The following is an 18,182-nucleotide window of genomic DNA, read 5'->3' as shown; positions in this document are numbered from 1 at the left end:
TTAACTACAACCCAGGCTGCATTAGCAAGATTATAGCCGGCAGATCAAGGAAAGTGATTGTTTCTGCATACTGAGTACTCATGAAGGTACACCTGCAGCACTGTGCAGCTTTGGAAGCCCCAGTACAAGACAGATCCTGACAAATCAAAGCAAGCCCAGACAAGGAACTCCCAGATGGTCAGGGGCCTGGAGTGTACCATGTATGAGAAGTCCCTAAAGGAGCCAGGTTTCTTCAATCTGGAGAAAATAAAGACTGAATCTAACTGCAGTCTGCCACAGGCTGAGCGGGGTGCTATAATGAAACCAGATTCTTCTCAGAGGCACACAGCAGAAGAACAAGAAACAAAGGACATGAGCTGCAGCCATGAAAACTCTTGCTGGATAAAGAAAAATAATTTCACAATGCAGGTGACAGCCTAAGAAGAGGGACTGAGAGGCTGTGGAATCTCCATCTTTTCAGGTTTTCAAAACTCAGGTGAGCCCTCCTATGAGCAGAAAGCTGGACTAATTGGCCTCCAGTGGTCTTCTCCAACATAAATTATTTTGCAATTCCATCAGTATAAAACCAGCATGAATTAGTTCTCTTTAACCTTACCCCTGTTTTAAGCCAATATAATGTTTGCTGCCAACAGTAAGGTTACTCTGGATTTGAATATACATTAGAAGAACCAAATTGTGGCCTGCTTCCAGAGGAATGAGCCTCTATACATCTGTAGGAAAGAATGGGGAAAAAATTCCAGAACAATCTGTGGTCCTCATTAGACAAATTTACTTCTGAGGTTGCAGAACATATCAATTATAAAGAGAGACAGACAGTTCTGCACAACTAGAAAACATCAGAATCTCCTCCTCCTCTCTTGATATACAAAGCAGACCCACCACAACTAGACACCGAGCTTCCTTCTCCCAAAAGATTTTTTGGGAGAAGTTTTTGACACAGTCCTCACTTTAGCAGCCAGCATCTGCATAGCTGTGTGATATTTCCAAGTCAAACACTGCTTCTCATTTAAATGGATAACAAGTAATGCCACAGATTCTTGAAGCCAAATAAAAGACAAAGGCTAACTTAAATTGTAGGCTTCTGATTCATCAACCTAGAAACATATCTAAATACAAACAAAGGAACTGCTTAATTAAAATGGATGGGGGGTGAGTTGTGTTTGTACGAAAATTATGATGGAACAGCTGGAATGGCTTCTGCCCTCAGCTGTTCACCTCACCTTTCTTCCAGAGGCTGTGGGCACTGCAGGAGTGGCTGTAGGCATGTGGGGTCCCTCCTGAGCACTGTGGCTCGTAGCCGCTCTGAACTGTGGCCAGCAGCAACCTCTGGGAGAAAAGCCGAGCAGACAGCTGACAGCAGGAACCAGCGTCCCAGATAAATTCTTAGAAAAATAGGTCAGAGCCTTCACCAGCACACAAGCAGAACCACAGTCTCAGCAATAATCTACGTATACAATGTATGTCTCAAATAGTTCAATAAAATACCCTGAAAATTGGAAAACAGAAGTTAATAATCTTATCCATCCAAATGTATTTTCTGCTTATTGAAAACCAAAAAGCAATGGCTAGCAGTTCAATTATTGGAAAGAAACCCATTCTGTACCAAAGAACTGCCTTTTTAAAAATAAATATATATGCATACAGGTATACATTTAGACATATGTATGAAGTCTGCATGTGAGATTCCTACATAGATCTGCTTTTTTCTTAAAAAACACTTGCAGTTATTGCTCTAATTGTCTCATAGAACAAATATTCCCTGTTTAAATGAGCAAATTTAGACACCAGTGGCAGCCTCACCAAGGCAACAGGGAGCTCCTTCAGGGCTGCAAACCTCCCAAAGAACCTCAGAAAGTTCTGCTCATAAGCCTCCTTTAAGCCACACAGTAGCACGACTAGGTTAACTTACCCCCGCAATCGGTTTAAAATGACAGTAGCATGCATTGCTACAACACAACCAAGAACTGACCACAGTACAGATATTCCTTTACAGCCCCAGTCATTACACAGTACGCCAAAACCTCAATAGCTGACAGCCGGTAAGTAGGCTGCGATGCCAAAGGTAACACAAGAATGGATATGATTTTCCATGGGATCAGGCTGTTTTTTACTTCTATCTACTAATTGTCTACAAAACCCAAGAGAAACGATTAAATTTATGTAAGTTTACAGAAAGCTCCTGAAAACTTTTCAGTTGTCCTTATTTACTTCAGTTCAACTTCATTTTTTGCTGCCTCTCCTTATACCAGCCCTGAAAAAATGTCAGTCATAGTTTGATAGAACAGACACAAAAATTACATTAAAAAAATTCTGAAGACAGCTTAAATTTCCAAGGATCGTTTTTTACATACTTACCTGTTGGCTCTATGCCTTCATCTTGGGTCACCTCCAAATGAGGAAGCCAGTCTCTGCAGACAGTCTGTGCATCTGGAAAGGTTCTAAAACAAAATATACCTATTAAAAAGTTATCCAGGAGTGCCAGTAGGGTCCACTACAACCAACATACAATGTATCCAAGGGAAAAGGAAAACACAACTTGCAAGCACTTAGAAATACAAAGAAGAAAAAACAGAAAGCTCAGAGCAACAAAACCCATTTTGCCTCTTTGTTGCAAACTCCACCACAATCAGGTTAAACATGGATATGCCCGCACTCTTAAGGATAGCATTCCTCTTTCATACAGTGGCCTTTTGGTTTCAACATCAGGGAACATAGCAGATGGAGACACTAATTTTGAATCTCAACAGAGAGGCCATGAACCATGCAAGGATGAAGAATGAATTATCCATCTTAGCCTTGATCGTACTGCCACTAATATCACAATGCCTTGTCACTGTTGATACTGTTGAAGCTCTGAGGTTAGGATTTTTTTTGTTTTGTTTGTGCTTTTTATTTTTTTAAGGCTAGGAACAGAAAGAGATTTAGTTCCTAACAATAGAGTGTCTCAAAACATCACCAAAGCACCAAATTATCACTATCACATGGATAAAATTAACCTTTCTTGGCTTTAAATTAACCAAAGTTTAAAGCACAGATTAATAGCAATTCCAGACCAGAAAATCTGTAAAGTAACAGACTGCAACAGATTATATGAGCAAAACTTCTAAAAAATAAGTAAGCATTTAGAAATGACTAAATGCATAAAGCAATGCACTGCAGATTATTAATGAATAGCAGCATGCAGATTTTCTAGTTTAGCTGACTTCAGGAGAGCAAGGGGTAGGAACCAGCAGCCTTCAGGGGCCATGAACAAGTTTGGATTGCCTTCATTCCTTCTCAACAGGTACAGCAGAAGAGTCCTGAGTGCAGCTCAGGAAGTCCTTACCCTCCACAGTGGAATAAATTAACTCAAAATGTAAGTCCAAGCAATGCCCTTCCCACCTTTCAAATAAATAATAAAGAACTTCAAAAGCAGGGTTTTTAGACAGCGGTGTCGGGGAGCACACAGTAGGACCAAACAATACATCAGATATTATTTCCTATCTCATATTCACAACTAGATTTTGTAGAATACCTGTATGTGGGACACTCCTAGAATTTTACTGTTATTCACAACGAAATCATACTCCAAGAAAGCCTTAACCAAGCTGGCTCCCTTTCACAAGAGTTTAGCAGATCTGGTAACTATTCACCCATCGGCAGCGACAACCGCAGTCCATCTGCCCCCTTGCCACTACCACGCAGCAGATCTCCGTGTCCCCGAGCAGAGGAGCCGGTCACAAAAGCAACTGCAGGAGAACGAGGAGCCATCGCCCACCTTGCCTGCGAGGACCTTCCTCTCTCGTTAACAGCGTCACAGGACACAACATGGCAGCACCTGCCCGGTAAGCAGGAGTCAGGCGCTGGGAACAGTCACGGGCTTGGAGAAGGTGGATGTTGTTGAGGAACTGAGTAATTTAAATATAGAAGGGGATTATATTGCATGTTGAAATATAAACCTGTGTTTGATGTATGGGAAAATGGTGACTTCATGAAGTGGGATTGCAAGGACAGACTGACAGACCAGGAAGACTTATTTGGGAATAAAAATAGACCATATAAATAACTGAAAAACATGTGTTTGGCTTACATCTCAAAACACTTGACAGTTCTTGAATTTTTTTCCTATTTTAAAGAAAAACTACATTTGATATTTAGAAATCCAGTGCAATCTTTGCCTTTAAGTATCTTTTGAATACTAAAGCTTTTTAATTTTTTATTCTTTCACAAAGCAAATAAAACCAAGTCTTAGCCAAAAGATAACCAAACATTACTCTTGGCAAAAACGAATAGCAAAAAAGCCCTCAGAAGAAAACAATCTCATTAGCAATATATCAGAAAAGCCTCCTTTGAGGCTGCTCCAAAAACTTTTAATGATCATCATTAATGACTTTTCCCGGATAAAAATCTCTTTAGCTTGCTTTATTCTCATCCCACTGTTATAGGATACTCGTTCAGTTTAAATTATGTTCCCTTAATAGAAAAATAATCAGCCTACAAGTCTGAACTTCTGGACTTGCTCTGGTAATGCTTCAACATGCAACCATTGTATGAGGAGCTCTATGCACCTAATATCTCAGGAGTGTTGATGCCACACGCAAAGCAGTTGATACCTGCCTCTATGGATCAAGTAGCCAATTTGAAAGTTGGATTTTTTTGCCCTGAAAATACAATTAAGAAATTTCCTCTTCCACCAACAATTTATGTGTACATTCAGAACCAACCTTTCCGACTGAAAAAACATGTTTTTAATGTTGTTACTTTTAGCTTCTGTTAGGAGTCATTCCTCTAAAAAAGAAGTAAAGATCCAAGAACGATTACATTATCTAGAATTGTTTGAGTAAGACTGAATCAAGAAGAATTCAGTGGGACTGCCTGATCAGGAGCTTACCAAGCATACTGCAGCAAGGAGAAAACACTGCAGAACTACAATTTGGTGGTGAGATGCCCCAGCAAAACCAAAATGCTTTGGAAATCTGAACTTTGGCTGTTAAATCTGTTGATAAGGCTGCAATTCTGCATAAATTATTTAACGTTATTGGTGCAAGGACAGCATGTTCCAAAATCCAACTACCAGTTTAAAACTGGATTTTCTACATCCAATTTCTGAGTTAAGAGAAAAAAGTTTATGATTCCAAAAGGTAATCCATAATATGTAAAAACCTCTACAAAGCACACACAGAGGATTTGACAGTAGAGGTCACTTTAGCAAGCCAATTAAAACAACCTGAGTGCACGTAGCACAACGTTGACCAGCTAGAACTAAACAAAGCATACTCCTATATAACTCCATTAGCAGGAGTGGGTTTGGAACGACAGTATTTCCTGATATAATTTGGGATTTAATTTCAAGCTACTATTCTATCCTTGGATCGATGGCCTCACCTGCTGCCTGCATTCAATGCACACAGACCCCCACCCCACCCTGCCGGAGGGACAGCATGCTTAGGCCAACTGCCTTATCCAGAGGTTTGAGGCAAACCCTAATGGAGCACAACGTGAGTCCAGTGACCCCCACTCCTCTGTGCCAGTCAGATGTTACAGCATGCTGAGGCTGCTCTCAACCATCAGGCCAACAACCTGAAACAAAAGAATTTGAATATTCTCTATATTGGATTAACAAAGGGAAGGTTTCCTTTCCTTCCTTGTTTCCAAGATTGTAGTGAGCTCTAGTGAGATTAATCTTTGCAAACCAGTGGCAGTAACGCATGTGCAACTGGTATTATAATAGTAAAATAGTGACTGATGTAACTGACAGTCCTTGCTCCTGGTGATGAACCACCAGAAGCAAAGCATCCAATCTGAACTTGCTAGCACAGCAATTTCTTTATTTTCTTTCTTTAACTAAGTGTATTGAAATTGAAAATATTTTCTTTAACTAAGTGTACTGGGTGGAAACCAATGAATACAGTACAACTTCTTATCGTAACTACAGAAACAAAATGTAACAGCTAAATCTCTCCACTTTTATCACTATGAAATGGTAGTGCTTTTTTGCTGAAGTTAAACATTACAAAAGCTGTTTTTTCTGTTACCATCATGATACGAGTGTCTGACTAACAGCACTACTTGCTGTGATACTAATGTCCATAATTTTTTAGTTTTAAGGGACTTTGGAATTGGCCTTTTCCTTCCATAGGCTCTATGCTTCCTTCTCCGGTAACGCATATTCTAGGCCAAATATAGTCAGATACCTGCTGTCCCCTAAATTCTCTCCTCTTAGTAAAATCTTGTGAAAATACAAAGAATAAAACTGACAAGAATCTATGAAGTCAGTGTTTAATATGATAATGTACCGATGATTTCTACGGAGAATATGTTTTACAGAAATTCTCACTTTACAGAAAAACTCACAGAATACAGATTGTCCTGTATAATTAGGTTAGAATATTTTCTCTCAAATTTAAAAACTATGAACTTTATGTCGTAGGGTTCATTATATTTTGGCCTCAGTTCTGCAGAGTGATTTCTAAGATCACAAGTTACACCAATAGAATATGAACACTGTTCATGAGATTTAAGGGGAAGCTATTCATTAAACAGATCATGTATAGCAGCAAATAAAAAAAGATAAATGTTCTTTTTTTTGTGTTACTGTTTCTTATCACTAGCATTCAACTCATGTAGCTTTGTCAATGTTAGTTTTCACCAGTCGGCTCTCTACAGGGTTTATTAGAATTTTAGAAAATAAACTAGTTTTATGTATGGGAAATGTTCGCTCTTGAAGATACTGTATTCATAATATGTATTATCAGATAAATTGAGATTAATATGATGCCTAATTTTAGAAGAACAATACATTCAAGGTGCAAAACCATAGGGCTATACTCAACCATGTTACTGCAGTTTGTGTCTGCTTAACTTCCAAAGCTTTATTATAAACTATTGCATGATTATAGTTCTTTCATTACTTAAAAATAAATTATCCTGCAGATTTTCTGCAACAAAGAACGTAGCCGTTAATGAGGAAATGCTCAGTTACAGTGTCTGCTGAGTACATACTGTCACTTACATGCTTTTTCCAAAAAGCACTCCATTCATCCTCTCCCAGGAATCTCTCATAGCACTGCTTCCCAGCTCATGGCTCGCAGGAAGGCTCACTTGTGTTTGTCCATACTGTGATGATCCAAAGCAGGGCAGCTCCTTCATCTGCTTCACTATTCCTCTGAGCATATCACTTACAAGCTCCCTCACCAGGCTACTTTCAAGTGGCAGTAAGCATGTTACTACCTATTTCTTACAACACAGTCTCCACCTTATAATTAAACTCCTTTCTCTGCCTGCCTTGCCCAAAGAAATGCTTTGTAGCGGGCAGGTGTTTATCTTAGGGAGCAAGGTGTACAAATCCCCATTTGCACAAGTGCTTTTTTCTCAAACACTTCTGTTGAATTGGCTTTCCCAACTATTAAATATTAATCCTATTTAATACACAAAAAATAGGCCAAACTGGAAAATACAGATTTTTTCCAAGGCAGGACTTTTTCATAAACTTTGTTTCAATCTCTCACTGCTGGCTTCTCCTGAGAATGACTTGGTGAATTTCATCTCTAAACTCCCTACAGCTTGGCTGTTTCATTATTTAAGTAATTCATAATAAAGCAGACCAAAAAAGACTCCTTCCTCCAATCAGTGTGCATCTTTTGCTGCTTCATTCTTTGTGACAAGCGTCCTAAATATATATCTCTGTCCTGACAATGGGAAATTATGGGGTTTTCCTAAGTTTTTGTTACATGATCTCCAGTACAACTCACCTATATACATTCCACCAGCCTTAATCTACTTTAGAGCTGCTTTTGGTAGTATGTTTTGGGGTTACATCTGCACATTCCAAAGTACTTTTCATTGGGTGTTAGGCATTTGAATTAAAGATGGAATCATTAAGTAATCATCTGACAATTCTTCTGGCAGCAAAAAGCAATGGCTTAAATTACTTATGGGTACCTCTGAAAACTGTAATGATTCTGGCACTTTGCCTAGAAACTTCAGAAACTCAGCATCTTCATCTGGATCCCTTTCATTCATGAGTAATTCTTTCCCGATTCCCCAGGCATCCTGCAAGTGCTGAATGCAATATTTTGAAACAGAGCTCTGGGGAGAGGTTGTAGGAGGGAGCGCAAGACAATTTAGAACCACAGATCTGTCCTAAAGCTCTAGACAAAGACAGTAAAATCACTCTGACTTAAATCAACATAGCAACATAGTACCACAGCTTTGATAGCTCAGCAGCTAAATAGACACCTGCCACCAGCACATAAAAACCAAGTATCAAATACTGCACCTCCGGACTCTGAGAAGCTGTGACATGTTACTCCAGACATTTTGATGATGTTTTCTTGTTTTCTACAGCATAAGGAAAAAACCCCATAATAATGACACACAACACTAGTTCTTTAAACCCTAATTTGGTATTACAGGTAAAATTCTTCCTATATTAAGGAGCAAAGCAAAGAGTCACAAGAAGTCCTTACGGTCCTTTATAGGGACATTGCTGTCTATTATGACTGGTTGTCTTATTTACTAATTACTCCTCTATTCAAATTAGGGCAATATTATAACACACTCCTTATTAGTTCTATTTCAAATTTCCCTTTGTCCTTGAAGAACAGGTTAGATGTAGGTTTTAATTGGTTTTCATGCCCTCGTGAGACTTAAAAAGGGGGCCACTTATCAGCCCCGATATGTTCCTACTCTTGCAAAAAGGGCCAGCTGATTTGACAAGCAGTTTGCTTTTCAGCGCACAAGAAACTAGTCTTTCTCAAATTTCATATAACATCTTCCCACACAAAGTTATATTTAAAAGCAAGACAAATGCTTAATAAAGAACAAAGTACTAAGGATAAATGTAACAGCTGAGACCTATTTAGCCATATAACACAGTTGGCACACACCTTCCAGTAAAACCTCTCTCTTTACTTGCAAAAAATAAAGTTGTTGGTTTTTTTCTTTTGTTAGGTTTAAATAGCCTCAAAAATCAGGCCATGTATTTTGGTGAGCAGACCAGTTTTACAGATAGCTGAGAACTACGTGGGTGAATGGGGAGGAATGAACTATGTGCTGGGTTAACGACTGGACTTGGTGACCTTAAAGGTCTTTTCCAACCTAAATGATTCTATGAAGCTCTGTATTCAGCCTTGCCTCCCACAAAGGCTCTATTGAGCACTTGAGACTGTGCTACAACCCTTCACTGACCTTGGTGTAGATTTTCTGTGTTCTTCCCTGCAAAGCAAAGAGCCAGACCTGAAGCTGAAATCTTCGAGTAGCTGCCTCTCTATGGCTGTGTGCAGGGAGTGCAGCAAAGTCAGGTCACACTGCACTCATTATTTCATCTCTTCCTCATTTTTTAGGTCACACTGATTGAATTTCAGCCCTATAAAAAGTCTTTTCTTCCTCTTTCTATTTTGCTAGGATTTTATTTTCTTTGTCTAGTCCTTTCTACTTGGAATCCTACTTGCAGCACACAAAAAAGGTACATAGTTTGTTACCTAACTTCAAACCACACCAGCTAAACAACACTATTTAACAGGACAACATGCACCGACTTCTTCAAAAAAACTAACAAAGAAGCATTTATGTCAAGAACTTTGAATGCATCAAAAGTATTTGGAGTTCTAGCGCCTGTGATATTCTTTCACTAGAAATTCAGAAACAAACCAAATACTAAACATGTTTCTAATACAGGAAGCTTAATTCTCCTTTTGCAGTGGGTGCAAACCACTGTATGTATTTTTTAATATCTCTTTTAGCTTTTTTTTTAAATAAAGAAAACATGGAAACTTTTTTTTCTTTTTTTTTTTTCCTTAAGCATGTCACAAATAGAAGCATGCATGGACTAAAACAGAGGCATTATTACTAATGTAGCAAAAACCTAACTTTCATGAGTCAGTGTGTACATATACCTATACCGATCAATAGTCAAATACTGCTTCATGATCTGTGGACAGGTTAAAAAAAAAAAAACAATTCTAGTATTAACTGCATTAGGACTCCACGAACAATAACAAAACATTCAAGATTTCTTAAACTTTTTTCTTTTCTAAAAATTTTAAGTCTGCAGTTTGCTCCTAATGACGCTTATCCAGGATTACAAAGCCCAGAACAGAAGAAACCATTATGATAAAAATGATCCCAACCTACCATTTACCTGAAAGTGTTGAGCAAATCTTCAAGTCACATAACATCTAAGCTGTTATCTAAACAAATGTGAAGCTATATTTAACTTAAGAGAAACGTTAACCTGATACAGTAGCTCTGCCTCTGGGAATGGGTAATTATTACTCAGCAATACTGACAAACTTAGATTAATTAGAAGTGAAAATATTTCCTGTGAGATGTGGTGTTCTATTCTTAAAACAGGTACTTCCAAAAACTCTAGAGATGGGGACCTTTCTTTAACAGAAGATGCTGTTCCAGCGACAGAGTAACAGGGAAAAACTAATATTTTTCCCTTTCATGCTGCCTAGGACAGCAAGAAAACAGCAGCCAGGAGGGTTATCTTAACTGTAAAAAAGGTAATATAAACCCTAAACCAAACTCTTCTAAAATTCAGTTCCCCACTCCCCTCTCTAAGATATGGATTACCTGGTTAAGTTCTGTTACCTTTGATGGGAAGAAGATGCTCAATCACAAAGGCCAATTATTATCTAAGGATTATTCCCCCAAATTCAGAAGGGAAGAGAGACCTACTTCCACAGCAGCAGCTAGGGCATTCTGGAAGGTCCATTCAAAGTCGATTCTGTGTTGTAGGACATACAGAGTTACCGCTACTGAACTTCTAGAGTCTTAGTGCAGCTCTTACCATCAGAGACACAGGGCGATGGCACAGGAACATGGACTGGCTTAGTGTTTTCTTGACTGTCTGAACTTTGCTATTTTCTAGTATTTGAGAACGCCTGTAATCTCACTGCATGGCTGAAAATCCATTAATCATTTAACAGACTGAAGCATAAGAGCCTAGTAGCTTACCAGTATTTTCAGCTAGCCTTCCATATTTTTGCTAAGCTATGAGCTGCTGACTCACAGATGCTAAACATACCTCTTGTCAGAACTGCTACACATGAACTGCTGAGCCCAATTCTTGGCTAAGAGCCTCTGTGCTACCAAACAAATACTATACAACTAGATCTATGCAAACAGGATACAAGCAACATCGTCCATACGGAACTACTGTTAGGTCTAATGACAACCTAGAAGTTAGCATAGGAGAATAAATCCATTTAGAACCTTCAGTAAAATTTTCTCTCATTCTAGCCTGAAAAGATACACCTTAGTCTGCACTGGATAGCAGAGACATCATTAGGTAGACAAGGTTCTTGTGGATCTGTGTGGTAGTAGAAGACAAACTTCTGTTGTGAAAAATATCAATTTGTTAAAATAAATACTCAAGCTACTTTACCCATTTTCAGAGCTTTCTGAAATATTCATTGCATTTTCATCTTGTAATTTTTTCGTAAGAGTCTCTCCACTGCTAGGCATGCTGACAAACCCGCTAAAGCTGGTCACAAAAATGCTGAAGGACTGTGTGGGTCAGGCAAAAATAAGCTACTTGGACAACTGAAGAAACCAACAGTAACCGGTTATTTGTTAAAAAAACCCAACACGTAACACAAGAGGAGGAGACTACAGCTACAAAAGCTATTTCTTTCCGATTTTAACATGCTTGAAATGTCGCAGTGCCTGTGAGCTGCTTACTGTTAAACTTTCCTTTTAATTCAGTTTTCTTTAATTATCCATGAGAAGAATTTTAATGAGTCTACAATGCTTTAAGATGCAAATCTCTTTTGCCAAGATTTTGAACGAATTTGTTCGCAGAAGTTCAAGCAATTCTAATTTCATTAACTTCAGTTTCAAAAAAGCGCATTCAATGAAGTTATTTCCTTAAACAAAACACAGATTAATTGCATTAGGAAATGCCTTCAAGCCGGTTATACCTATGAAACCCAGCACTGCAACAGCCAGGCAGTTCCTGCAGCATCGCAACTACACCAGCACTTCATCAGCTTCACCCAACCAAGCCTGTCATATCCTGTAGAAGTTCCTACACCTGACTAAACAAATAACTTCCCAGGACGTAAGAAAGCCTAGTTTAGCTACTTTGGCTACCTACTAAACAAAAAAGATCCAGAGAATGGCTCAAGCCACGCACTGTGAGCACCTTCCCTGGGAGGGTTTTGCTCCGTGCTAACTGGCATTTCCCTAAGCCAGGGGCTAACCCGGGCCAGGGGCTGTTCCTGGGAGACAATGTTGATGACCACCCTGTCTGGAGGAGGGAGAGAGGGATGTAAGCTGTGCCACGCCGCTGGCATTCGGAGCCAGAGAACACAATCTAGAATGTTTTATTTAGTGGTACAAAGACAGCCGCAGCCATTAGGAAAATGTGAGACAAGTCAACATCTAACTTTACAGAAAGATGTGGATTTTATTCCAGAGCATCTTGCACCATATCGAAACACCTAACTGTAGATAACACAATTTGAAATGAAAAGAGAGCAAGCTTCACAGTGGGATTCTGAGGAGTCTATTCTCACACCAGAAACTTGCTTTGAAAATACCTGAACACAGAACAGCGGATATTTCAATAGTAAACAAGTGTAAATAGTAAACATATTTGTCAGGATTGATTTAGTTCCTTCATTTTGGGATAATCCTCTAAATTCCAACTTTGTTCCAACGGTTCTTTGCAGAAAGCCACTAGCTTTCTTCCCTGGGCTTGCAATTAGTTTTCCAGAAATATCATAAAGATGAAAAGAATTAAACTCTGCTGCAAGAAATCTTACTAGTGCTTTTTTTTTCTGGTCATCTAAAATCTTTTACATGCTATGTTATATGAAAGAATACAATTAGGCGACCTTGTTGAGCTGCATCTTGGGTGTTGAGTGGCTAGGTAACAGGCTGGTCTCATGGAAGGAAAACAGCTTGTTAATTCTCTAAAACCTGTACTTTCAGCAAATAAATAGAAAACCTCAAACATACGTCTCTTCTATAAATACAGTTTAGAAAGGACTTTTTTATATATCAACTTCCTTAAATTGACGGTTAGAAAATTATTTTGACGCAATTGAGGATCCTTCGATGCTCAATCACTCGCCTAGTAACAAAAGTGGCTGCAGGGCAGCCAGGCTGTGAAGCAAGGGGGATGTATCTGGGGGGACTGGTAGAGAAGAGTTGCTTTTGGACTGTGTATTGTTTGACTATAATAGGAAACTCACATAACTGAGATAATTGCAGGAATCTTACCATGTGTCAGCTACAAATATTCCTGTCATTTTAACAATAGGCTTACGAATATCATGCTGTAAGAAACAGCTCTACACGGAATTTGCCTTTGTAGTTGTGGTCCAACGTTTCTAGGGACTCTTCAAATTTCAAGTAATAAATCTTAACAAATGAGGCTGGAAATTTATGTAGAGTTCAGTAAGGAATGACCTTCACCTTCAAATGATTTTTACATGCTGCAGATCCCATGATGCTGTATTGTCCTTTTCCTTATGCCTGTATTTACCTGCATGCAACTTGAACAAGACTGCACAAGACTCAGCCTGAATCTTTGCAGTGGGATGAGCTGCTTTTTCCAGCTACAGGTTAAGATTTCTGGGCATTGACAGGCTCACAAAGCTATTAAGGAAAGTAAGAGGCAACTAAAGCGCACATGCTGCTCATGTCCTTTGCTCTACAGTTATGATTGGTATCCTTCAGGATTTAGTGACTGATACTGAAGAGCTGAAGACACTGTCACTACAAACTCGCGCTGTCACAAGATCCAACACAGAAATATTACAGAGGCCAAAACAAAGCCACGTTGTTACTAAGGTCAGTAACCAACTGAACTGTGATGCATAGCCAGCCTCGGCGTGGCTGTGGTGCATGGCACCCTTCGTGCTGGGGACAGAACCTTTCAGGTTCAATTCAGAACGCCACTATGGCAATACACCACTGCCTGTAGCTGTGTACTCCCCCATCTCTTTACTTGCAAGGGAAGAATGTTTGTATTTCACAAAAAAACTTGTATTTATTTAAAACAAATGGAGGAGTATACTAATTCTGGATGCTCCTTGCTGTTCATCCCAATTAGTTTAGAGCAGGTTGTTGATTCATGTAATAAAATAACATGTGATTGGCTGCCTTTTTTTGTTTGTTTGTTTAGTTTTGTTTTGTTTTAAATCACATAACTGGTTACAAACATCTTGGTGTAAAACAGTGCTTTTTGGTACAAGCATAACGTTGAACTGGTAGTCCTATTATTATTCCAGACCTCCAGCACCAAGTCTAAAACAAAAAAACAACTCACTCCACAACTACCACCAGCAAAGCATCTAATAAATTTTACAGTTTCTATTTCAAAGGCTCTGTTACATGGCACCACTTGTAATCTTTTCTTCATTATTTCAAATCAGTCTTCTTAAAGCCTGGTAGTTTTTTGGCTTGCTACTAATTGCAGCCCTCCGTCAGCTGTGCTTCTGAATGGCTGCTAACTGCATTCGCTGTGACTATATATACACACACAATACATTCATATTCCTCCCCCCCTCCCTGTTTCTCATAATTAAAGATTTAATTTTGGCCTCTAAACCATTTTAGCTAAAATAAAAACATGATTGATTCCACAGTGACTCTTAAACAACAGTAGGTTTCAGGGTTTAAGCGAAATTCTAAATCCAAACATTACTATTGCTAAGCTGCCATTAAGCCTTGGCAAACAAATAAGTCTCAAAGCATACCTTAAAGGTCAGGAAATTTACGCTAGCTTGGGCCAAGGAGCAGATTCCATAATGAAAAGCCCCAGGCAAGCAACAGCTCACATACACTTTTAATACTAATTCATTTCTAATGAAGGAATTCAGACTAGAAAAAGGGCAACTTTTACACCCTAACTGTGGCTCCCCATACTTGCAGAACTGAAGAGAATTTATCCATACTCAAATCAGCATCTCCATCAGGTGAAGCAGTTATCCCACACAATGCTTTGCTATCCACAAGCATAACCAGCTGCATGATTTCATGAAATTTCCAGTAGTGATCTCTCTGTAAAAACGTTTTCTCTCATTGACCATGCCACAGCAAGATGAAATTTCATGCTGCTTTCTGCTTTCTAGGGAAATGTTTCACAGTAACATAGTGGAAAAACACAGACTGGTTTGTGCAAAGTTTCTGGAATCTGAGTGGCAATAACAAAAGCACCTTAGATTTGACTCTAACCACCAGTTCGGATGGATTAAGAAAGACAATCATAAGCAAGTGGGAAAAAAAACAGAGCAGATGCAAATACACATCTGGAGAAAGAAGCAGCAGTTTCTGAGCAAGTGGAGAGCGGCAGAACATCCTGTCAGGTCAAGACAACAGTTTGTCTGAGGACAGGCACATCTAGAAACAGTTTTGCTGCTTCTTTCTGAGGAAAAGATCGGTTTAGACTCAAAGGAAGTAGCTTGCATTTTCATGTTTACCTGTAGGTGTTCATTTATCCCATCATATTTGCAGTCACGTTTTCTGCAGGTCCCAAACACAGAGATGCCCAGCTATTAACCAACCAAAACTGCCATGAACACAGGTCTCTCTTACTCCTTCTCTATTACTAGCAATAAAAATTAATTACTACAGATAGTTGCATTTTAATTAAAACTTGCCTCAGAAAACTATTCTAAAGGTCCTAGTCACTGACTGTACGTTGCCCTAAACCAGCTCGAAACAACTGCCATCATTTAACTTCTCTTGCACATACACATCTTTTACTTTCTATCACAGGCAAAAAGGTTTTCCTAAGAGCTTGTTTCTGTACCAAACATCCTTTTCAGACATGAACTATAAGGAAAAAGCTCCAGTACCATTAAAGGCCTGCTACATGAAACTGTCATACTTTAAATAGCCTTGTTTAAAGTATATTTTAAATAAGACAAAAAAAATCATAGGTTAAAAATATTATTTAAATTTCCTAACAGCTTTGTAGAAATCATGGCACCTGCTCAGGTTTGCATACTGAAGGAATCCAGCTCAACACCATGGGAAGCCTGTTGTGATTCTGATTTCACCTTCCAGAGGGGTTCCTGAAGCTCTTTATGCAAATTTAGTGTGACTGAAAACAGACACAAGTTTCAACCCCTCGGATTCCCAATTTTTTTTAGGGTGTTTGTAATGAAAGTTATTCTTGGAACTTCAATTCTTAAAAAAAATGAATAAATTGAGAGTGCTGCAAGAAATGGCAGCTGCAATTTAGCAGATTGTACTCGTACCTGTGTAGCAGGATGCTGCTTCCAGTTGTTCAGAAGTCATGATTAATGAGAAATGGTAATATGGCCAGATAAAAGACAGAAGTGCAAACAAGGAGCTTCTATGAGTATCTGTAGTGGGTTTGTTTGACAAGGGGTTGCTAGCGGGGGGCTACAGGCATGTAGAAGCTGTTAGATGTTTCCCCCACACCCAATGGAGCCAATGCCAGCTGGCTCCAAGACGAACCCACTGCTGGCCAAGGCCGAGCCCAGGAGCGAAGGTGGTAGCGCTGCTAGGATAATGTATTTAAGAAGGGTGGAGGAAAAAAATATCTGTGCGATAATCGCAGCGGAAGAGAGGGGTGAGACGGTGTGAGAGCAGCAGCCCTGCAGCCCCCGGGCCAGCGCAGCAGGGGCAGGTGGTGCTCCAGGCACAGAGCGGGGATGCCCCGGCAGCTCTCGGTGAAGGCCATGGTGAGGCAGGCTGTGCCCCCAGCCCGGGGGGTAACGGGGGAGCAGATCCCCCCCAGCCTGGGGAGGGCCCCACGCCGGACCAGGGGGTGCCCCAAGGGGGCTGGGACCCGAGGGAAGCCCATGGTGAAGCAGGTTTGCTGGCAGGACTTGTGACCCTGTGGGAACGCATGCTGGAGCAGCGTGTAAAGAACTGCAGCCCGTGGAAAGGACTTATATTGGAGAAGTTCATGGAGGACTGTCTCCCACAGGAGGGACCCCAGATTGGAGCAGTGGGAGAACATGAGGAGGAAAGAGCAGCAGAAACATGTGATGAACTGACTGTAACCCCCATTTCGTGTTCCCCTGCGCCGCTCAGGGCGAGAAGCAGAGAAATTGGGAATCAAGTGGAGCCCAGGAAGAAGGGAGGGGTTGGGGGAAGGTGGTTTTAAGTTTTGATTTCTAGTTCTCATTATCCTACTCTGATTTGAATGGTAATAAATTAAACTAATTTCCCCAAGTTGAGTCAGTTTTGCCCATGACAGTACTTGGTGAACGATCTCTCCCTGTCCCTATCTTGATACACAATCCTTTCATTATATTTTCTCTCCCCTGTCCAGTCAAGGAGGGGAGTGACAGTGGCATGGTGGGCACCTGATGTCCAGCCAGGTTCAAGCCACTATTGCATTTCATACAGCAGAGATTAAAAGATAAATGCATAATTCCTGCAGCATATGAACATGAAACATGCTGTATGCTCTCAGGACCAGGAGGGAGGCAGCCTTTTGACTCCTGTTTTGTGCTAACAGTGGGAATACCTATTTCAGAACCAAAGGCAGAGTCCTCCAGTGGTTAAATAAAATAGGCAGTAGGATCTAATTATTTCCCACTCCCAGTCCAGTCCTGCCTACTTGCTGAGAAGGGAAATTCTCTGCTTGTTTTCCTGTGTACACCCACAGAGACATTTGATCCTGTGCAAGCGAAAAGTGACAAGGTGATTCACAGTATGTGCAGCACAAGGAAAAGGAAGAGAATAAAATAGTAAAAGAGATCACCTGTTCATGTGAGAAGTGGGTAAGCAACTGCTGGTCAGGAACAACTACAGACTTAAGGAGGCAAGGTGTGTAGCAAAAGAAACAGAATTTAGCATGTACACACTTGATGACCAGGTTGGTTGAGTAAAGACACCACCACTGCCATTGCTGAGAAACATGCATATACATATGTCTAAAGGCTGTATTACTTTTATTACTATGTCAAATTAGATGAGTATAAATCAGCTGCTGAGGATTCCTACTCTGTTCCACAAATACAGGATGGATAAATCAGAAATGTTTTGCTTCATACAGCTGGAGAAGAACAGTATTCCCATCGGCTATCATGATGACTGCAGTTCTCGGACTAGACCAATGCAGGAGATAGAGATGATGTGAATAACGCCGATGGGCTGGTATCTCTCCTACTTTTCTAATCCAAAGCACCAGCCCTTACTACTTTTCCCACTAATTCTTTGAATAAATAAGGAATTTGTTTGTATGAAATGGAAGAAAAGATGGA

The 18,182-nt window shown here is 39.9% G+C and overlaps 1 protein-coding gene across 1 annotated transcript in view; it reads right to left on the bottom strand.

Moving 5' to 3' along the window:
* ACSBG1 (acyl-CoA synthetase bubblegum family member 1) overlaps positions 1–14,330 on the bottom strand; it is a 110,858-nt gene extending 96,528 nt beyond the window's left edge. Inside the window, exons 1-2 of the mRNA XM_080396355.1 lie at positions 11,372–14,330; positions 2,356–2,438 (exon numbers count right to left, since the gene is read on the bottom strand). Coding sequence (XP_080252481.1) covers positions 2,356–2,438; positions 11,372–11,451 — 163 coding nt within the window. The 5' untranslated portion in view covers positions 11,452–14,330. The remainder of the gene's footprint in view (positions 1–2,355; positions 2,439–11,371) is intronic.
* Positions 14,331–18,182: the final 3,852 nt, after the last annotated feature.

This window comes from Falco punctatus, assembly GCF_963210335.1.
Source record: "Falco punctatus genome assembly, chromosome: 7".
NCBI lineage: Eukaryota > Metazoa > Chordata > Aves > Falconiformes > Falconidae > Falco > Falco punctatus.
Note: the sequence above shows the minus strand (reverse complement) of the source record. Positions and strands in the feature narration are given on the sequence as shown.